At 41.6% G+C, this 23,126-nt stretch overlaps 1 protein-coding gene across 1 annotated transcript in view; it reads left to right on the forward strand.

The window, feature by feature from the left end:
* The window catches only part of ESD (esterase D), a 42,012-nt gene that overhangs the window by 2,742 nt on the left and 16,144 nt on the right, over positions 1-23,126 (forward strand). The window contains exons 4-7 of the mRNA XM_044288010.1: positions 13,240-13,328; positions 18,569-18,667; positions 19,360-19,484; positions 21,511-21,630. Coding sequence (XP_044143945.1) covers positions 13,240-13,328; positions 18,569-18,667; positions 19,360-19,484; positions 21,511-21,630 — 433 coding nt within the window. The remainder of the gene's footprint in view (positions 1-13,239; positions 13,329-18,568; positions 18,668-19,359; positions 19,485-21,510; positions 21,631-23,126) is intronic.

Genomic DNA, 23,126 nt, shown 5'->3' on the forward strand with positions numbered 1-23,126 from the left:
CTCGTACATACGGCCGTCAGAATGAGCTCTTACTGGTATGTTTGGAGTGCTGATAATGTGTATCGGTGGACATTGCTGGTACTTTTATTAATGACAGACTCCCCTTTAAGGTAGAGAGAAACAAAATGATGACAGTTGGAGGTCAAACGTCTCACCGGACGTTTATTAACTGTCACATTTGGTGTAGAATGGATCGGGGAAAAAGTGAAGAAAAAAAGCGCTACTCTCAAGGTAACCAATAATAACGACTAGATAACACCCAAAGGGGTGAGAGGTGGTGTCAAAGGAACCAATCCAGAAGGATAGTATATCAAAGGAATCTCATCCAGTGTAATAATAGCTGTGAAAATATAAGGGGTGCCAAGGGAAGCTGCAAAAGAAGAGCATGGCAAGGTCTACCATAGTACCAAACTACTATAAGAGAAAGAGAAGATTCAAAGAAGGTGGTCCCTCTGGGGGGACTAGATGAAAACTGATATGGTGGCATGAAGAAAGAACTCATACTGGAAGGTAATAAAAACACAAAATAGACAATCATAATAAACATAAATAAAATATTAGTCAACTCACTTGGCTGGGATTGCATGTAGTATAGTAGAGATTGAAGTCGGCAAACCGGTCGTGTACTGGAGATGGAAGTCAGCACACAATTCCCAAGCTTCTAGTCAATCTCTTTATTCAATAGATATGCAGCTCAACGCTTTTCAGGGTTTTTTCTATAGCCCCTTCATCAGAAGCAGTAACATAAAAGAAAAGGGCTAGCAACCTAATAATATATATACACAGTAAAAAGTTTAAAAAAGGCACGCGATAGCGCCCGAACCGGAAGTGACGTCACCGTAAATTACACGCTCATATGGAACTTATCTAGCTATGGACTATGCATTCCACCCTGGAGCGCAGGGAGGACAGCCTCCGGAAGTGACGCAGCGTGCTAGACAGCCAATGCGCTCACGGGGGGGGGGAAGGACTACAAGAAGCAGTGACGCTCCAGCATGGAGAGCACCGTGAGTGTTATAACTCGGAAGGCAAAAGGGCCGGCGGCTGGATGTAACACGGCACAATGGCCAACAAGGGGAACGGAGCAATTATGTTCCCTATATACTAAATAGAAAGAAGGGCAGGTTCATAACCCTTACAGAACCTCACCTGGAGGGCACTTGAAAATAATATATAAATTACATAATGAAAAAATATATCCACATATAAATAGGAACAATATAAAAAGGCATATAAAAATATGAAAGATACAAGTAAATCAAAGGTCATACAACATCTGGCATTAAAAAATAAATATATAGATAGATAATATATGGATAATGAACCATAAATCATGATAAAACTGAGGATGTAAATTGATGGTACTAGATAAGCCAAATATAGGACAAAAATAAAAAGAATATATATATATATATACACAGTGGATATAAAAAGTCTACACACCCCTGTTAAAATGTCAGGTTTCTGTGATGTAAAAAAATGAGACAAAGAGAAATCATTTCAGAACTTTTTCCACCTTTTAATGTGACCTATAACCTGTACCACTAAATTGAAAAACAAACTGAAATCTTTTACGTGGAGGGAAGAAAAAGAATAATAATAATGTGGTTGCATAAGTGTACACACCCTCTTATAACTGGGGATGTATCTGTGTAATCACATTCAAAATCATGTTAAATAGGAGTCAGCATACACCTGACATCATTTAAAGTTCCTCTGATTAACCCCAAATAAAGTTCAGCTGCTCTAGTTGGTCTTTCCTGAAATTTTCTTAGTCGCATCCCACAGCAAAAGCCATTGTCCACAGAGAGCTTCCAAAGCATCAGAGGGATCTCATTGTTAAAAGGTATTTCCAGGGCATTAGATATACCATGGAACACAGGGAAGACAGTCATCATCAAGTGGAGAAAATATGGCACAACAGTGACATTACCAAGAGCTGGACTTCCTTCCAAAATTGATGAAAAGACGAGAAGAAAACTGGTCTGGGAGGCTACCAAGAGGCCTACAGCAACATTAAAGGAGCTGCAGGAATATCTGGCAAGTACTGGCTGTGTGGTACATGTGACAACAATCTCCCATATTCTTCATATGTCTGGGCTATGGGGTAGAGTGGCAAGACGAAAGCCTTTTCTTACGAAGAAAAACATCCAAGCCAGGCTACATTTTGCTAAAACACATCTGAAGTCTCCCAAAATAATGTGGGAAAAGGTGTTATGGTCTGATGAAACCAAGGTTGAACTTTTTGGCCATAATTCCAAAATATATGTTTGGTGCAAAAACAACACTACACATCGCCAAAAGAACACCATACCCACAGTTAAGCATGGTGGTGGCAGCATCATGCTTTGGGGCTGTTTTTCTTCAGCTGGAACTGGGGCCTTAGTTAAGCTAGAGGGAATGATGAACAGTTCCAAATACCAGTCAATATTGGAACAAAACCTTCAGGTTTCTGCTAGAAAGCTGAACATAAAGAGGAACTTCATCTTTCAGCATGACAACGACCCAAAGCATACATACAAATCAACAAAGGAATGGTTTCACTAGAAGAAGGTTAAAGTTTTGGAATGGCCCAGCCAGAGCCCAGACCTGAATCCGATTGAAAATCTGTGGGGTGATCTGAAGAGGGCTGTGCACAGGAGATGTCCTCGCAATCTGACAGATTTGGAGTGTTTTTGCCAAGAAGAGTGGGCAAATCTGGCCAAGTCAAAATGTGCCATACTGATAGACTCATACCCAAAAAGACTGAGTGCTGTAATGAAATCAAAAGGTGCTTCAACAAAGTATTAGTTTAAGGGTGTGCACACTTATGCAACCATATTATTTTATTTTTATATTTTTTTCTTCCCTCTACCTAAAAGATTTCAGTTTGTTTTTCAATTGAGTTGTACAGTTTATAGGTCACATTAAAAGGTGGAAAAAGTTCTGAAATTATATATCTTTGTCTTATTTTTTCACATCATAGAAACCTGACATTTTAACAGGGGTGTGTAGACTTTTTATATCCCCTGTTTATAGGACACAAGAAAGGGGAGTTTTCTAGTATATATAATATATAGGATAGAGTATTCCCTAGGGGCGAAAAGGAGATATATATATATATATTACATATAGTAGATCAAATATTATAGATGGATGCATATATAAAATATGATGAGTGAAACATATATACTATAGGCCATACCATGATAGAAAAAATAAATACGTAAAATATAATGGATAAAATCTGATAGAAGGATATATATGTTAAAAATTAAGTTGGAGAATTTAGGGATTGTTTTAACTATAACCGGCCCTTTTAGTAGGATCTTCCAATGTTTGTTCAAAATTTTCCTTATATCGGTGTGTCTTGGGTTATAGCATGTAATGAGGTTGGAATCACTCTGTTTGTTCTTATTACTTTTCAAACTTTCCACTTGACTCTCTTTGAGGACCCTACTTTCTGATTCCTGTACCAACTTGTTGGGATAACCCTTATCAGTAAATCGTTTTAAGGATGGCTAGCTGTTCCTTCAAGGTATTATCGTCAGAACAATTTCTGCGTATTCTTCTCATTTGACTGTACGGAATATTATTTTTCCATCTGTTGTGGTGGCAGCTCTTAAAGTCGAGATAGCTGTTTGTACCGACCTTCTTGAAGTGTGTTCTGGTGGTAATATTGTTATTGATGATCCTTAAATCCAAGTCTAAAAACGTGGCTTTAGAGGGATGTTCTAACGTGAATGTTAGATTCCAGTAGTTGTTGTTAATGTTACTCACAAAAGATGACAGGGCCTCAGTTTCTCCCTCCCAGACCAAAATGATATCGTCAATATACCTTTTATAAGACTTGAAATTAGGATGGGTCAGGAAGCCATGTTCTTCCTCAAAGCCCCCATGAATAGATTGGCATATGCTGGGGTCCCTTTGCAGTCGCTTTACGTTGTTGATACACACTATCTTGGAATATGAAGTAATTGTGGTTGAGAATGAAACTAATGGTATTAATTATAAAGGTTCTCTGGGTTGTGGGCATTAGGGGATCTGCACTTAGTGTTCTTTCTACTGCTAGTACGCCGAGGGAGTGAGTTATATTGCTATACAGTAAGCTAACATCAAGTGTTGCCCAGATATAAGTGTCCTTCCAATTGAATGTATCAAGAATGGTTATGAGATGGGAGGTGTCACATAGATAGGAGGGTATTTACAAATGCCTATGTAGGCAATGGAAACCTATCTTGGCCCGGGTTACTTTAATACTTCACTTTTATTAAACACATTGTTAAAAAGTGTCACTAATCATAGTGAGTCACATTTGAAATGACACAGACAAACCACAAAATAACTGCTAAGGTGTTAAAAACACAGTTGTGGCCCACCACAAAAAATACTATATGTGATCAATAGGAGGTGATATACTGAATTGCTTCACTCCAAAAATGAGGAGAAGAGCAGAATCAATTCCATATACCCACAGGGGGTGATATTGATAATTGCCGGCAAAGCTTATTTGATGATGGCAAATGTCAATAGTCAATTGGGGGGGGGGGGGGTTGGCTAGCGATTTATGTACCTTTTAGTAAAAAATAGAAACGTGCTATGGAGGATGTGATGTTTTAAGAAAGTTTCTTTCCCTTTTACCAATAACGCCTGTCGTGAAACCTTCAACTAGGTCAGCTAATTTCTTTTTGTACTCATTGGTAGGGTCAGAGATCCAGAAATGGATTCCTAAATGCTGCTCGTACAGCAGTGTTGACCCCGTACAAACCAGTGTTCATTAACAGAGTAGCCTAGCTATTTTGCGACTATTTTTCTCCAAAATGTATGACCAAATTATGACTAAAGTGTGCAAAGATTATAAATGAATGTACTTTTTTTTTGTTATTTTTAGTTCTTGATTTAATTTCTTATATTGTGACTTCGCTCCATTGCTGTTCTTTAGCCATAAGACGTATATAGCTTTAGCTGAGAAGGGAAACCTATGGGTACAATTTGAGGTGGTGCTTTATATATTTTTTAACTTTTATTTTTTTATAATGTAAATAAAAAAAATTAATATTATATATGCTTTCTCCCTTAAGAGATCACAAAATACATTTGGGGGAAATGCAAGCTTTATCTTTATTTATTTTTATAGAGATTGAGATTTCCACTATACAGGGAACCTGTTACATCCTGGATGCTGCCCTCACCGAGGGCACTGAAATCAGCGGTCTGTTATCTTAATCCTAGGAAAGTGTGGTTTAGAGTTCCCCCTCTCCTTACTCACATGCTAATTGACATTTCTTTCCTAGGGAGAAACCAGTCAATCCTCAGCAGATGGGCGGGAGAAGGGGAACTCACGAATAAGCCAGACTCTTCTCTGGCAGCGCCGGACTCTCTTCCATTGTGCGCAGCCAGGACTAAGCACTAGGTTCTCGGCAGACAATTGACAGACTGCTGATTTCAGCATGTCCATCGCTGACAAATATAGCAGCTTTGTCATGCACAGACCACCCAGCAAATACCCGTTCAGTCACAGGATTGCTGGGTTCATTAAAAGCAGAGATATTGATGCTACCTCTGTACTATAAACTGCATACCGTAAAGGGCTTATCCGGTAATTACAATGGATGACCTCAGGATAGGTCATCAGTAACAGATTGGCAGGGGTCTTGTGTCACTGTTCCTAGGCCATGTGTCGTGAAGTGAAGCGACTACCCGAAACAGCTGTTCGGCGGGGCTGCTGGGACTCGGATCGTTTTCTTTACCCCTATAACCCCTTTAAGCACTTTGTAAACATTTCATGCTGTGTAAGCTTCTGCTGAGTGCATGGGAAGCGTAGTTCCTAACACATTCACCCATACATCTGACTCTGTGGGTAAGTTGGGTACAATAAGCATATATCCAGTGGGCCCCTAATCACCCACCCCATGCACAAGTGGCACATAACACAGTAGGCTTACTGCACTACATACATATATTCAATGTACAGTCCCTCAATCAGCCTATGTTCATATAAAAAACGTGTTCAATTATTTATTATATTTGAATGTATCCGTACGGTGGGCCCCCAAAATAAATGTTACTGGTGGGCCCTAGGTACCCCAGTCCGATACTGAACATTATCACTGCCTGGCCCTGTCAATCGAAGTGGATAGGGCGTGGCCGTTGTAGAGAGAGCAGAGCCTGTAAGTGTAATGGCAACACCCCCTTTGCTCCTAGAAACTCATTTTCATATATTTAAATATTTTTCTCGGCAATGTGGGCACATATGAACATGGGACCAACACAGATGCCTTCAGCTGCCAAGCCCACATGTAACAGGTCAGACAGTGTCATAGGTACAAATCTGCTGACAGATGCCCTTTAAAAACCATTCGGTATGTGCATCTAAGTGTGTAAATTGAAGTTTCTCATTTTGAAGGACTTTATACTATCTATTAGCTTCATTGGTTTGTAGGCTTCACACTATATAATCACTTCAGTATGGGTTAGACGAAGAGGAATATAGAGCATGCTGCAATTTTCACGCAACGCACAAGTGATGCGTGAAAATCACCGCTCGTGTGCACAGCCCCATTGAAGTCAATAGGTCCGGATTCAGTGCGGGTGCAATGCGTTCACCTCACGCATTGCACCCGCACGGAATTCTTGCCCGTGTGAAAGAGGCCACGGGACAAAGCAAATTAGCAAAAGTGGATGAGATTTTAAGAAGTGTCATTAATTTGCTTTGTAAAAAGTTTTGCAGCACAAATTCACCAGTGGTGTGGGTTATATATCTACAGCATAATGTACGTTCAACAGCATGTAATGATTTGCAAATCTCATACACCCATATTTAATTCACAATAGATGACAGAACACATATCAGATGAGGCATTTTACTATTTCATGAAAAAAAAAATCCCTCATTTAGAAACTTGAAGGGAGCAGCACATCTCAAAAACATTGGGACAGGACCATGTCTACCATTGTGTAGCATCACAGAAATATAGTGGCAAATATGAGGGAACTACTCAAACCCCAAACACTGTAGCGTGTTTCTCATTGGGGGAGCAGTCCCACCGCATGTGGACCGCAGCAAACGACCATCCCCAGCAAAAAATGCGTACAATAGAGCATGCCGGCGCGGTCCACATGCACCACAAAGGCATCCTACACAAAACAGGGCATTGTGCGGATGAAAATATAATTATATAAATCACAGAAAAAATGCACAAACGGATATGCCACTGACTATACTAGCTAGTCATACAAGCGGATATTAAAAGCTGAGACTTTTGTCTAGGAAGTGAGGACCACCAATTGCTGGAGTTTTGGGAGAGGAATGTTGTCCCGTTCTTGTCTGATGTAGGATTCTAGCTGCTCAATAGTCCTACTTCTTCTTTGCCGCATTTTAATTTCATGATGTGCCAAGTTTGTTATATTAGTGTAAGGTCTGGACTGCGGGCAGGCAAGTTCAGCACTTGGACTCTTCTTCTGTGAAGCCTTGCTGTTGTGATTGATGCAGTATGTGGTTTAGCTGAAATATGGAAGGCCTTCCCTGAAAGGGACATTGGCCCTGATTTATCATACCTTCACTCCAGAATTCTGGCGCCAGAAAGTTGCAAAAATAGGGCTTTGCAACTTTTTTGCACTCGCTTGTGCAAAAATTTGACTTTTTGCATTTTTACACCACCCGCTCCAGTTTTGTAATGTGGGTGGGAAAGTAGGCGTGGTTAGCTATGTTAATGAGTTTCACTCCAGATTTATCATTGAGACTTTTTAATTTTTTTTAAACAAGTTGCAATCTCACTCCAGGAGGAGGATGGAGTAGGAAAACTGGAGGAGCTTCTCTAGACAGAAGTGTTAGGTCTAAGGATAAGACAAGTTTATCAAGCAACATGAGACATTTGATAAATGTGGCATAAAGTACTCCAACGCAGACTCAAGCAAAACTGACTTCACATTTTCCCCTCATAATAAATCTCCCCCATGTTGTTCTTAAACCTCTATATGCTGTTCAGCTTTGATAGTGCCTTTCCAGATGTGTAAGCTGCTCATGCCATAGATACTGATACTACCATCAGAGATGTAGGCTTTTGATCTGTGCACCGATAACAAGCTGGATGGTCCCTCTCCTCTTTAGTCCACAGACCACGCCAACTGTGGTTTCCAAGAAGAATTTCAAACTTTGATTCATCAAACCATAGCACAGTTTTCTATTTTGCCTCAGTCCATTTTAAATGTCCCAGAGAAGACAGTGTCATGTCTGGATCATGTTTCAGTATGGCTTCTTCTTTGCATGATACGGCTTTAATCTGCATTTGTGGATTGCACAGATAACTGTGTTCACAGAATATGATTTTTGGAAGTGTTCCTGATTTCCAGTACAGATTGATGCCTGTTTTTAAAGCAGTGCCACCCAAGGGCCTGTAGATCACGAGCATCCAATATTTGGATGCACACGTGGTTTTCTCCTGATTCTCTGAACATTTTGATGATATTATGTACGATAGTCTTTGCAATTTCACTTTGAGGAACAGTTTTTTTGAAATTGCTCCACAATATTTAGATGCAATTTTTAGGAGATTGGAGAACCCATCTGTGCTTCTGAGAGACTCTGCCTGTCTAACATGCTCTTTTTAAACCCAACTAATTGCTCCCCAGTTGTGTTTTTATTAGTATTACTTACTTTTCCAGCCTCTGCCCAACTTTTTGGAGATGTGTTGCTGCTATCAGTTTCCAAATGAGAATCTGATCTGAGAATCTGATGTGTGTTCTGTAATCTGTTGGTTCTATGAGATTTGCAGAGCGTTGTATTCGGGTTTTATTTACATTTTACACAGCGTCCCAACGTTGTAGATCTGCTGTCTTTCTGTGGAGTACATGGTTATTATACTGTTTTATTTTCATCAATTGGCTTTCTTCTGCTGAACGATAACAAGACCTCTCTTGTCAGTTCACATTGTGTTATTTCCAAGTATTCAGGGCTAATTCCTGTATTTATAACTGAAAGCAGCAAAAAGGAATGGACTTGTGAAGGGTTTTCCATAATACGTAAGTGAAGGACAGCATGTAGTCTCCCTTATACTAAGCTGTAAATTGCTTTCATGTAATGCTCTTAGCTTTGAATAGATAAATACTGATGAAATGGCGTACACAATGTGTACCCCAGAGGAAGCGCGGCAAAATGTACGTCAGGGCTGTTCTGCCCCCCAGCTCTTGGTCTGTATGTCTTACCTACTTCAGTGCCAATCTTGTATTGTATTCTTTTGCATGCCCTTTGATTCTTTCTAGGGAGGCAATTTAGATCCTCTTTGGATTTAGTGTGGTGATAGTTGGTTTAGTGACTTTACATTATACTGACCTATGCAATGATGTGATTGAATCTTGGGTTATGTATTGTAATATTATGTACCAATAGATAGGGCAGGGTTAATGGTGGGTTATCTAACTCTTATACATGTATTAGGGATTTTATATCCTATTACAGTAATGATTTGTTCATAAGTGGGACATACGTGGGGACCTATTTTTTTTGGGGGGGTTGGAGGTATCACTTTCTCAGTGCCTCTCTGAATTGTTATCATCTTTGTTATTTATGAGGTGTATGTGTTTAAATGTGACACAATAAAGATGTTTTTGTATTACATGTGTGGTGTTTGTAATTCGGTTCTGTAGATATGTTCCTCACATGATTTTCTGTTATATGGTGGTTTTTGTTTGGTTCTCGCAGTATGGTATGTGCAGCGACTGATGAGTCACTCCACCATTAGATAGCCCACACAGCAGTCCAATAGTGTCCTTCTTTTTACGTCCGTCTCTTATATCTATGCTTTTATGAGTCAATGAAGGTAATAACAGATGTTCACTTTGTGACGTCATAGATCACCTATGCATTTGCACAAGAGCCTTTCATGAACTGTAACTATACGTTTACCAGTTTTTTCTTCTGTCGGCGTGTTAAATTATTAATCATGCTTAATTGGTCATTACATACAAGCATTGATGATAGAAATCCGTCCATAATGGGTACATGATGATCATCCAGATAAGCAAATTTCCCCAAGATCTTAGCAATGTATCCATAGTTTGTTCATAGGCTGCCAAGAAGAGGTTGTCCCAGAAGAGGATCTCTCAAGATCCAAGAACAGGATTTCTAGAATTGAGGCTAGGTGTCGGTCATATGGAACAACCTACCATTGTACAAATAATAGCCGACTGTCAAGTAAAGTGGTGTTCATGCCTTGCATCACACCTATCAGTGATATAGGCAGTTTCTGCGCCTTGGTCGACAAGGGTGTGTGGCGTAATTGTGGAGAATGGTTGGTTGTGGTTAAGTGGAAAGATGCACCAGAACTTGTGCACAAAGTAAGCCGATCAATAGGTGATGTAAAGCAAGACAAAATTGTCTAAAGAGGCACCAAATGTATTATCCAGCCTGAGCCGCTGTGAGCACACCGTCTAAATATTAACACGATTAGTAAATCTGTCCCAATTTTATAATATTTGGTATCAGAATTTGCATTACAGTAGCATTCCCAGCTCATTTATTCAATTTTAGCTTAGGCCGTGATCACCTCACCATGTAGCTTTCCGTTCCCCTGATCTGTCAGAAGAACAGAAAACAAATGGATCCGTTATTTTGAGCATCAGTTTGTGTCACTTCCATCAGAGATCAGTTATTTTTGATGAGAAAAAGTTTTGGCTACAGTACCTTTTCTCCCGTCAAAAATAACTGATTTCTGATGGAAGTGACACAAACTGATCATAACTGACGCTCCAAAAATAGACAGATCACTTATTTTTACTGAAAACTAATGTTCAAAATAACAGATCCTTTTTTTTTTGTTTGTTTTTTTTTTTTCTGACGGATCAGAAGAATGGAAAGCTAAACAGCAATGTGAACTTTGACTTAATACATTTTTAGTGTATTGTGAAAAGTAATACACTAATATATATATTTAAATGATAGCTGCTTCATTTTAAAAGCCTTCCCTGGGGGCAGCCATATTGGAGACACACACTTCTTTCTGCACAACCAGTGCAGCAGGGTGTGCCACAGTGGTGAGTGTGAAAACTGGAATATTTCAGGATTGACTACCACCCATTTTTTTAAAATCTATTTATAGGGAAAAAACTGGTTTAGATTATGTCATTTTGTTGCATCGAATGAAATGCATTGACTTAATTCGCACATGAGTTATACAAGCTTGCATCGGGGGCAGATTTAGGACGTCTTTACACAGAATTTGTTGGTTGGATTCCAACTAAGGCTGCCTTCACACGTGGCAGATTTCTTTGTAGAATTTTTTTGCAACTGAAAATACGTTCCATTCTCCTGACTGGGGTTGGTTTGGTGGCAAGCACATGGATTTGTGTAAGCCTTGTTTGGGCAAATGCAACAGATTTTCAGTTGCAGAAAATTTCTGCAATGAACTCTGCCACGTATGAAGGCAGCCTTAGGCCTCATGCACACGACTCATGTAATTTGCAGAACAGAATGGGCGGCCCTTTGTAGAAATGCCTATTCTTTGCCGCAAAACGAACAAGAATAGGACATGCTATATTTTTTTTGCGGTGCCACAGAACAGAGAAACAGATGCGGACAGCACACTGAGTGCTGTCCGCATCTTTTTTTGGCCCCATTGAAGTCAATGGGTCCGCACCCGAGCCACAAAAAATGCGGCTCGGATGCGGACCACAACAACGGCCGTGTGGATGAGGCCTTAGGTTGAATCCAACCAAGTAAAACATCTGCATGGAGTTTGTATGTTCTCCCGGTGCTTGTGTGTGTTTCCTCCGGGTACACCCGCATGGTGTTGTCCCAAACATCACTGTTAGGGCTCGAACGTGTGAAGCCTGTGCGGTCCGCAATACGGCAACGGGCATCACACGTTCATGTGAACGAGCCCTTATCTGTATCTTCATTACTGCTTTTCATGTATACTTTTGCTTATGTAAAATATTAACAGAAGTTTTATATGCTTGTTTTTAGATTTATTTTTTATATACTGTATATATAATTGTAATGTCTTTCCTCCGGTGACAAATACCGTATTTTTCGCCGTATAAGACGCACCGGCGTATAAGACGCACCTAGGTTTTTGGGGAGGAAAATAAGAAAAAAAATATTTTGAACTAATTGTGGTCTGTGGGTGATGCACTGTTATGGGGATCTGTGGATGACGCACTGTTATGGGGGATCTGTGGGTGACACTTATAGGGGATCCTCTCTGGATGGCGCTGTTATGAGGATCTGTGTATGACAGTTATGGTGGGGATCTGTGGATGACACATATATAGCATCTTATGCTATGTGTCATCCACAGATCCCCTCCATAAGTGTGGGGGTCGCATTTGCTTTTATAATGGGGGTGGGGGTCGCATCTGCATTTATAATGACAGCGGGGCCCGTGCAGTGACTGTATTCTACTACACGGGCCCCGCTTACTGTACAATCATATCCCTAATACCGTAGTTAATTGTTGTGTGCACTGCATGTAAAAGCATAATGAGCGATGATGAGCGCTATTACTTACAATTAGAAGCGCTTGCCGTTCGGAGCAGGGAGGAGGGAGGAGGCAGGAGGCAGGCCGGGAGGACGGGCGCTGGCAGTGTGAGTCATCCGTCATGCGCCCACGCCGCCTGCTTCATTCATGAAGCAGGCGGCGCAGGCGCGTGACGTATGACTCACACTGCCAGCGCCCGTCCTCCCGGCCTGCCTCCTGCCTCCTCCCTCCTCCCTGCTCCGAACGGCAAGCGCTTCTAATTGTAAGTAATAGCGCTCATCATCGCTCATTATGCTTTTACATGCAGTGCACACAACAATTAACTACGGTATTAGGGATATGATTGTACAGTAAGCGGGGCCCGTGTAGTAGAATACAGTCACTGCACGGGCCCCGCTGTCATTATAAATGCAGACGCCGGCCCCCAGCCCCTCCTCCCTCACAGCTGATATACCCGCCGCACGGCATCGCGGCGGGTGTATCATTGAAAACTAAGCAAAATCGGCTACATTCGCCGTATAAGACGCACTGCTATTTCCCCCCCACTTTTGGGGGGGAAAAAGTGCGTCTTATACGGCGAAAAATACGGTATTTCTGAAGAAGTTCATTAATATGAAGCCATTACCTGAGTTATTCATGCTCCCACAGGACGGACTGTTTTTATACGCTTCTGTGTTTTAATGGTGGTTTGTGATATTACACACTCATTGAAAGGCTTTTCTGATGTCTTCATATTGTATTCTTTCTCACATTTGATTAACTGTTTTATCACATTTTTTTACAGTACGGAACTGAAATGTAAGATGAAATTTGGGATCTATCTGCCGCCTAAAGCTGAAAGTGGCAAATGCCCAGTGCTGTACTGGTTATCAGGTGAGTAGATTTAGAGATTTATGTGGTAAGTGTCCAGTGCTGTACCGGTTATTAGGAGAGTGGATTTATAGCTTGGTGTGACAAGTGCCTAGTGCTGTACTGGTTATCACTAGTGTCAGTCGCTTATCCTTATTCTATGAAGCACCAAAATAAAGAAATAATCTACTGTTCACCTCTTAGGCCCCTTTCACACGGGCGAGTTTTCCGCGTGCGTGCAATGCGTAAGGTGAACGCATTGCACCCGCACTGAATCCGGACCCATTCATTTCTATGGGGCTGTGCACGTGAGAGGTGATTTTCACGCATCACTTGTGCCTTGTGTGAAAATCACAGCATGCTCTATATTGTGCGTTTTCTACGCAACACGGCCGCATAGAAGTGAATGGGGCTGCGTCAAAATTGCAAGCAGATGCGGTGCGATTTACACGCATGGTTGCCAAGATGACAGTCTATTCACTGTATTATTTTTCCTTATAACATGGTTATAAGGGAAAATAATAGCATTCTTTAATACAGAATGCTTAGTAGAAGGTCAATTGAGGGTTAAAAAAAATAAAACAATTTTACTCGCCTCCTCCTCTTGATCGCGTAGTTGCCAATCTCTTCTTACTTCTTTATTCATGAGCTGCCGGCTAAAGGACCTGTGGTGACGTCAAATCACATGGTCCAATACCGTGGTGATGGACCATGTGATGAGCTCAGTGACGTCACGACAGGTCCTAAAGAAAGAACAGGAGACCGGCAGCTACGCGATCAATTGGTGGAGGTGAGTTAATTTTTTATTTATTTTTTAACCCTCAATTGACCTTGTACTAAGCGTTCTGTATTAAAGAATGCTATTATTTTCCCTTATAACCATGTTGTAAGGGAAAATAATTACATCTACACAACACCGAACCCAAACCTGAACTTCAGTGAAGAAGTTCGGGTCTGGGTACCACATTCAGTTTTTTATCACGCGCGTGCAAAACGTATTGCACCCGCTCGATAAAAACTGAACGCAATTGCAGTCAAAACTGACTGAAATTGCGTACCTACTCGCGCGGGTTTGCGCAAATGCACCTGGACCTAATCCGGACACGCTCGTCTGCAAGGGGCCTTAGTAACCACCAATAAGCCTTTTTATGGTGGTCACTAAGGGGCCTTCGGCTGGGCCGACACCTTTTCACAACGACCCAGTCTAAACGCTGCACAAGCCTCCCTTGCAGCAGAGAGCTGGGGCATGGCTTTCTCATGAGAGCTGATCTGCTGCTGTGACAGCCTAGACTGGCAGGAGTGCCTATTCGGCTGTTTAACCCCTTACATTCCTCTGGCAATAGCGCCCACGGCATGAGTGCAGTTAAAGAGGGAGTGGACTCCCTCTGTCTCCCATCAGCACCCTGCAAATGAGATTGCAGGGTGCTGATATCAGTGCTGGCAGGCCAGGGCCCAGTAAAGGCCCAAGGGCTGCCTCCAGCGTTTAAATGTCAGTATAGCACGGACATTAAAATACAATGCACTGCTGTAGTAGTACAATAGTGTATTGTATTTTAGAAATATCACCTATTATAGTCTTCTCGTTTGACTATTAAATGATTTAAGAAAATTTATTAAATAAAGAAAATGGGAATAAAAAAAAGCATTTTTTCAATTGATAAAACGCTTTTCAATGGAAAAAATTGCAAAAATAAAATCTCAACATATTTGGAATTGCAACATCCACAACGACCCACACTGCACAATTATCATGTAATTTGTCCCGTATGGCGAATGCCTTAAAAAAAAAAAAAAATAATAATAATAATAAGTTGCCGGTATTGCTGCTTTTTCCTTATATAAAAAGTGATCAAAATGTGTTATGTACCCCAAAATAATACCAATGAAATATACAAGGTGTCCTGCAAAAATCAGATACTCGCACAGCTCCGTAGAAAGAGAAAAGTTGTGGATCTTTGGATGCAGTGATGCAAAAACATTTTCTTTTTTACAAAAAGGGTTTCTATTGTGCAAATATAGTAAAACATAAAAAAAGCAATATGTATTTGGTATTGCTATAATCGTACTGGCACAGATAATAAAGTTATCATGTGCTAAAAAATTAACACAGCAACATTTACCAACGTAACAATGCAATGGCAGTTTTGCTGTTTTTTCTCTTACCCCTCTCAGAAAGGGTTAATAAGAGTTAATTAGTAACTTATGTGTACCCCAAAATGGCACCATTAAAAGGAAAAAAACACGTCACGCCGTCGAGGCCCAAGGCAGACCTCCGGGACGTAATGCAAACAGGACACGGCAAAACAGACCAAGGTCCCACAGAGAACTTTATTACAAGGGTAATAAAAGCACATGACCGTAAGCAGGTTATGCAATAGTGGTAGCACTGCCACAGAACCAAGTGCACTGGAAGACCAGAGGCAAAACCCAGAGAGTGGAGAGCCAGTGAGCCGCTGGTGGTGGGAATGAACTGGGCCAAGGGCTCACAGTTCGCACCTCCAGGAAGGTCCCGGTACATTTGGCCCCTAATGTCACGGATGGTGTAACAGAAAACAAGAAGTTACAAATAAGGATCCGACTGGCTTGATTCGAAACTAAGGAACAAAAGGGTGACCCCTATTTAAGCCCTGAAACTCTCCCTGTCTTCTCAGCCCATGCAAAGATCTCTATGATAGAAAATTGCATGCCCTCGTGCCTCGACTGTATGACACCTGAACACCCTATAATAGTGAGGGGACACGACCACCGGCTCCCTACACTTAATACGGAGGGAGTCAGGGTCACCTAGGATCAAGCAAACAGGAAAACACAAATCAATGAACAGACTTATCTGTAGAAGGATCAGTTGTAGCATCCAGCATGTACACACTCCAGGAAGTTGTATAAACCACAAAGTGATGCAGTATGGGAAGGGATTTAAAGGGATGCAATCAGTGCAACTACATGACAGCTGAGAGAGGCTAACGAGATGACAAAACGAAAGCAAAACAAAAGAACCTCAAGCAGGAGGTTCTGAAGAACGTCTGTCAGAGCTTCTCAGATGTCTGACGGTGACACCTACCTGCAGAGAACCACACTGGTGAAACCACCAGCGGAAACGGACACAAAACTGGAACCCAAGCAAACACAGGACATGGATCAGACAACAAGACAAATTGGAACCAGCACAGAAGCAGATGCCTGGACCCCAAGCGGAATGGAATCATGGCGGTCTCAGGCAGAGCTGCACACAGACTAGAGATCCTCCCTCCGGAGAACCCAGGGACCCTCTCATGAAGGCAGGACAAACATGGTAAAGGAAGAGAAGCAGAAAGGAACTACAGGCAGACAAGGATCAGAAGCAGTAGGCACTACCAGGCAGGACACAATCAGAAGCAGTTAAGCACTACCAGGCTATCAGATGCAGTAGAGCACTGCTAGGCTAACAAGGAACAGACAAGGATAACAAAAACATCATACAGGACAGGTATACATCAGACAAGGACATAACCTCAAACACCATCACAGAACAGGTACCAGCAACACCAGACAAAGCAGCAACAACCTCACAGAACAGATAACAAAAACATCAGACAATGCAGCAACAATGCATTACCAGGTGACACCACAAACAAGGGCGGATAGGGAAAAAAAAATGGATCAGCAGCAAGGGGCTACACCCAGTAAGGCACTGAACAGAAGATAGACTGACCCCAAGCCCCACAGCTCACAGGTAGATATAGCTGCTTAATGAGGGCACCTGATAAGCCACACCCAGGAACGGACCAGGGGAAGTTAACCCCATCAGAACCAAACAGGGAGGGGAGCCTGCATGAACAGGGAAGTGAACACACAGGCAGCAGTAAAGGACGTTGCCCCTGGAAACCAGCATAGGCTGAGTCCACCAGCCAGTAAACCAGAGCACAAACAACCCGTGACACAACAGAAATGCATCCATACAAGGCCATGTTCACACTCAAGGCCGCAGCCAGCACACATCGCAGAACCAGCATGCATGTGAATACCCACAGCCAGTATCCAAAGCGCATGCAGCCAGCCTGCACGGCACCAGAGACATGAGCCACAGAGATGCAGACCCGGGAATCCACAGGCCACAGTTCACACACTGCACTCCAGCCATCAGGCAGTCCCAAGAAACCAGCATACACAGGTGTCAGCCTGCAGCCAGTACGTGAGGAAGCCTGCAGCCAGCACGCATGGCAACATTGATAAGAACTGCACAGAGATGCAGACAAGGGGAGTACACCCATTTACGGGCATAGTACACACAAGACACCACAGCCAGCACGCAGCCCCAAGCAACCAGCATACAAGAAGTCAGCCTGCAGCCAGTACGCGAGAGGGCCTGCAGCCAGCCTGCACGGCCATAACTGTCCCAGTGAACCGCACCGTGATACAAGCCCTCATACGGCCACATAGTCGGAAAAATAAAAAGTTATAGCTCTTGGAAGGTGACGAAAAAATTGAAAAATAAATCTCTTGGTCAGTAATAGGCTGGTCATTAAGGGGTTAAACCTCATCTACGAGAGTGTGGTTTCTTCCTCTTTGCTCTACCACTGAGCACTGTCCTCCAGAGTGCCGGCCATCTCTTTCCTACTGACCTTAAATACCAGACACAGTCCATGGACAGGAGCAGCACTGTTTCTGGGGGTGTTTTTTCTGATTTGTTTATTTAAAGGGGTTCTCCTGAATTTAATGGCCTGTCTTTAGTCTCGTGTATATGCTTTTTTTTAAGTTGCTTTTTAGTGGCAACCCAACAAAAAGGTAACTTTATTTTGACTGAAATGGGAATCCACGCCGTAGTTCAAAAAAAGTAATAGAATTAGCATATCTATTCCTGTTGGGTGTCTACATGTGAATTAAATTCGTGGCCTCGAAACTGCAAAACCACAGCAGAAATCTGAGGGTCAGCTTCGGACTTCTGCCATGGATTCCACGGCAAATACAAGTCAGATTCTTCACGACAGATATATTTCAATGGAGTTAAGCTGCAGCACCAAATACAATCCATGGACAGGTGTGGCGATGTTTCTAGGAGAAAGCAGCCATGGTTTTCTAATCCTGACATCCCCATAACCTATGATCTGGTCAAGTACTTTAAAGTTGGATGAGATGCTTTCCTCTGAGATAGTTTACTGGGCTGTTTGTGTGGGTAATTGTGGATTCAGCTTGTTTTGGTTAATATTTTACTGATTGAAAGTTGAATATTCACCTTTATGACCGCCTCCATGTGCATCTAAATAGATGTATTTTGATTTTTGCAGGGTTGACGTGCACAGAGCAAAACTTTATCACCAAGGCCGCCTACCACCAGGTGGCCTCTGAGCTTGGCATCATTGTAGTAGCGCCTGACACCAGTCCTCGTAAGTCTCATCGTTTGGTTCACTACATGTAAAATGTTGTACAAATTAGATTCCGCAGGTTACGAGAATTTTATTTGAGGCCTTTAAACATTTTATGAAAGTGTTGTCACAGACTTGATAATTGTTACTGCTGACCTATAAGGTGCAGCGCCCAGTCAGTGCTATTTACTGTACTTTAGGTTGACATGTCGATGCAATGAATATAAGGCCTCATGCACATGACGGTGTCCGTATTTCAGTCCACAAACCAAGGATCCACAAAAAAATGCTGATCGGACGTGGATGCAAAATACAGTCGTGTGCATGAGACCTAAGGGAAATTAGACATGGCATGGTGGCAGATATCACACTCTGTGCTCCACAGCATCTTATGACTGAGCCATCATCAGAAGCCTTTCTAGTTCACGTCTGAGCAATTCTAAGCGACCATAAGGAAAGTTCTGCTTCCAGTTACTAATTTGCTTTTTCAGTAGGCCATTGATGTTTCCTTATTGTGAACTTGCCTAACAGGTCTTCTTTTTAATGTCACGAGATACGAGTTTATAGCAGTCCTCTTTAACCCTTTCACTGCCAATTATAGTCCTGCATCTTGAGATATCTCTGTTACAATGTTCCAGTGTGTACGGTATACAGAGCATTTGTGCTCTGATCAACAGGACCGGTTTATTCATTATTCATATTCCTTATGTTAGGTTGCTGCAATATAGATGGGGAAGAGGAGAGCTGGGACTTTGGCACTGGAGCAGGATTCTATGTCAATGCCAATGAAGAACCCTGGAAAACAAATTACAGAATGTATTCTTACGTTGTGGAGGAGGTAACGTCTTATTATCTTAGTGGTCTTTTTGTGGGGGATACTCGGAATCGATCACTGAATGCAGAATAGTTAATCACATTCATTATTCAGAAATATTTTGTGTATGCACAAGTGAGTCTCAGGTATGTAAGGAGCCACATCACAGACCTTGGAATGGGACCCCGCTCTGTTATGAGCACCTTCACCAGTGACTTATTATTTTTGGACTTTGATCTGCAGCATTTACAGTAACGGAGAAGTGGATGAGATTTTAACAGTTCTCATCCACACACTGTGCAAACGGTCTCCAATGAAATCCACAACTTGACATGCAGTTTATGGTCGGATAGGCAGTAGTCTATTTATGTTCGGGATTTCTGCCACAAGAGTTCACACTTTGCAGTGGCAAATCTGCAGAATTTGGGTACCAAAATGTGCAGATTTCAGCCGGATATGCTATGGATTTTCTGCTCCTAAAAATCCATAGCAGAACATTTCTACTGTGGTCGTACTGTTATACTTTCAGCTGTCCCTTCCATCATGTTGTCATCACTTGCTTTTTGTGGAGTATTAGCTGCTGGGGCCGCAACAGCTGCTGTGTCTTCTACCATGGTAGTTACACCCTCGGATGTATTTACATGATTGGCATCAATTTACAATTCACGAAAAAACACGAATGTGAAGTAAAAGTGAAGGTGCTGCCTACTGCTGCCAGTCAGGTTCCTATCTTATATTCCAGCTTCTTGACAGCTGTAATCTTGCCACTATGGATAGTATTAATAGTCCTTATTTACAAGCCAGTTCAATTAACCACCAAAGATCCATATTGTATCCCAGTGCATAGTGACTGTATGTGTATTCATTATAATTGACAGATTTATACAGAACATCAGCATTACTGAGATATCAAAAATAGTGGCAGATCAGTAATAGTGACAAGAGGTTTGTGATTTACCCAAGTACAGAATGCAGTCACAGTCTGTATCCGATGGTCCCAACTCTGCTTGGTGACGTTCTTTCTAATTTTGCAGCCAAAGTGTTTTTTTTTTTTTTTTTTTTTTTTTTTTTTACATAATTTTTCTATATTCATTGTATGAGATTTTTTAGATAATCACTAGTAAAGGTTATGTCTTACATTCCCATACCTCTGGTCTTGGAGGTCTCTTTAATTTTTGTTGCTATTGGGAGTATTGTGAGGAGACATCATTCTCCTCTGTTCTTGTGTCATTGTGACTCGTCCCTTAGCCCCCACAAATGGTTGGTGCTGTATTTTCAGATTTTATATATATTTTTTTTAACCTGGCATGGTATCATCATTTGTAGTCTTCTCCTTTCAGCATTCAGAGATTCCAGATGAGTAGTGTTGATACCGGAAGTACTGGGTGGATAACATCGGACATGTAACTAAAGTAATTTAAAGGGCTAAAACTACAGTTCTGAATTATGTAATTTAGAAAATCTGTTTCAGTCTGAAAACTCCATATTCAACATGTTATTAGGTTACAACTATACAATATGTTGATGATGGAATTATTCTAGCACACTACACTTTCTGTCAACGGCATTCTAGATTTCCTTAAATGGCCTATATTCTCTGTGCCTGAATGGGAACTACTTCTACAGAGTGGCTGTCTATTCTGGCTCATAGACAGGGTTCCTAAACAGGTGACTCCCCTCTCTGGTGTTCATATTATCTAATAGGCCAGGGCACATGGACAGGGGGATATCTTCATGAGACAGCCACTTTCTGAAAAGCATGGTGTTTGCATATAGCAGTGTGAAGTGTTTAGGGTTCCTTCATACACTGCAGATTTTGTTGCAGAAACTTCGGAAAATCGGTTGCATTCACCTGAATGAGGCTTGCAGAAATCCACAAATTAAATTAGTTTTTATTGATGCCTACTGAGGAATTGCCTTTTCGGAGTCATAAACAGTAAACCCACACCGCTAACAGCAGGTTCAGAAAAACTAGTCAAGTATTTTAGTTCTAAAGTAAAAATTGCAACACAGAGCAAGAAAAAGTGATTTCTTTTTTTGTGTTTTCCAGCTACCTCAACTTATAAATGGAAATTTCCCAACTGATCCAGACAGGATTTCTATATTTGGGCACTCTATGGGTGGACATGGCGCTTTGATCTGTGCACTGAAAAACCCTGGGAAGTATAAGGTAATGTATGAATAAAAAGTGGAGTGTGGTCTAATTACAGTAAAGTATGGAGCCAGAAACACCCATCGCTAGTCACTATGTTCCGGGATTCACAATGCTAATGAAGGGAATATATAGTAAATAAAACGTAACTTTGAATGTATTGGAGCTAAAAAAAAATCATCACACTTCAAATAAACAAAAAAGAGCAATCTTACCAGTATGGTGAAGATATAAATCAGTATATCGCCTAACCAGTCTGGGTTGAACAGCGTACAACGAAGTCTGGGTCACAATGCTGTTCTGGGTCAACGAGGAAAACAGACGGAGCCAAAAAAGTAGGGGATAGGAAAAAGGATTAGTGATACAGTAGTGTGTATCCTCTCCCTATCTCACTCTATTCGGAGCTATTGAGCCCTAATTGACCTCCTATTACCGAGTCATCGCCCTGAAAAGAGCGGCCCCATCCGGAACCTCACCTTACTATACAGTCCCTATAAAACCCTATCAGGAAAAAGGGGGTGATCTAACCCGCCGCATATCAGTAATCTGTGGCCAGCGTAATCATACTGCTAAGGGTACTTTCACACTAGCGTTATTCTTTTCTGGTATTGAAATCCGGTAAACGCTTCCGTTTTGTCCCAATGCATTCTGAATGGAAAGCAATCCGTTCAGTATGCATCAGGATGTCTTCCATTCCATCCCTTGTACGGTATTTGACCAGACAAAATGCTGCAGTATTTTTTACGGCTAAAATCCCGGAACACTACTGCACTTGCACTTAATTTCTATTGAAATGTATTAATGCCGTATCCGGTTTTCTGTCTACACAAGCGCAGTACTTTCTAGCTTTGAAAAAATTAAATACCGGAAAGTTGTATACGGTATTTTAATGAATAAGTGTAACACAGGGATGTCCAACCTGCTGCCCTTCAGCTGTTGCAAAACTACAACTCCCAGCATGCTCGGACAGCCTACAGCTACTAGCCTACAGCAAGGCATGGTGGGAGTTGTAGTTTTACAACAGCCGGAGGGCTGCAGGTTGAGCATCCCTGGTCTAACGGGGAAAAAAAAGATATCAGTTTGCATACGGATTTCCGGATTTTAGATTCTTCTAACACTACCCTAAGTCCTCTCCATTATCTGATGTGTGATGACTCAGTCCTTGTTTCTACATCTCCTGCTGATCAGCTAACCTCTTCTCAAGTACGTTTTGCATTTGAGTAATTAAGTAAAGGGCATTGATGCTGTAGAAAACATTTCATAAAGTTCAAGTACACAGATGAATAGTGGGAGGTGTACTTTTATAGAAAACCTCATATAACCTGAAGAAACCTTATAGGATCCCTTCATTCATATTTTAGCATGTTTTCTTTAGTAGAGAACACACATTGTGAAGGATAGCACATGGTTGGAAAAAAAAAAACTCCTGTTCTTCTTGAAAAAGTATAGGAAGATGTGGCACTCACCGATCTGATGGTAGAAGGCCTGGAACAAAACAGTCGTTGCCTTTCTAT

Source organism: Bufo gargarizans, chromosome 3 (genome assembly GCF_014858855.1).
Source record: "Bufo gargarizans isolate SCDJY-AF-19 chromosome 3, ASM1485885v1, whole genome shotgun sequence".
NCBI classification, from domain to species: Eukaryota; Metazoa; Chordata; class Amphibia; order Anura; family Bufonidae; genus Bufo; species Bufo gargarizans.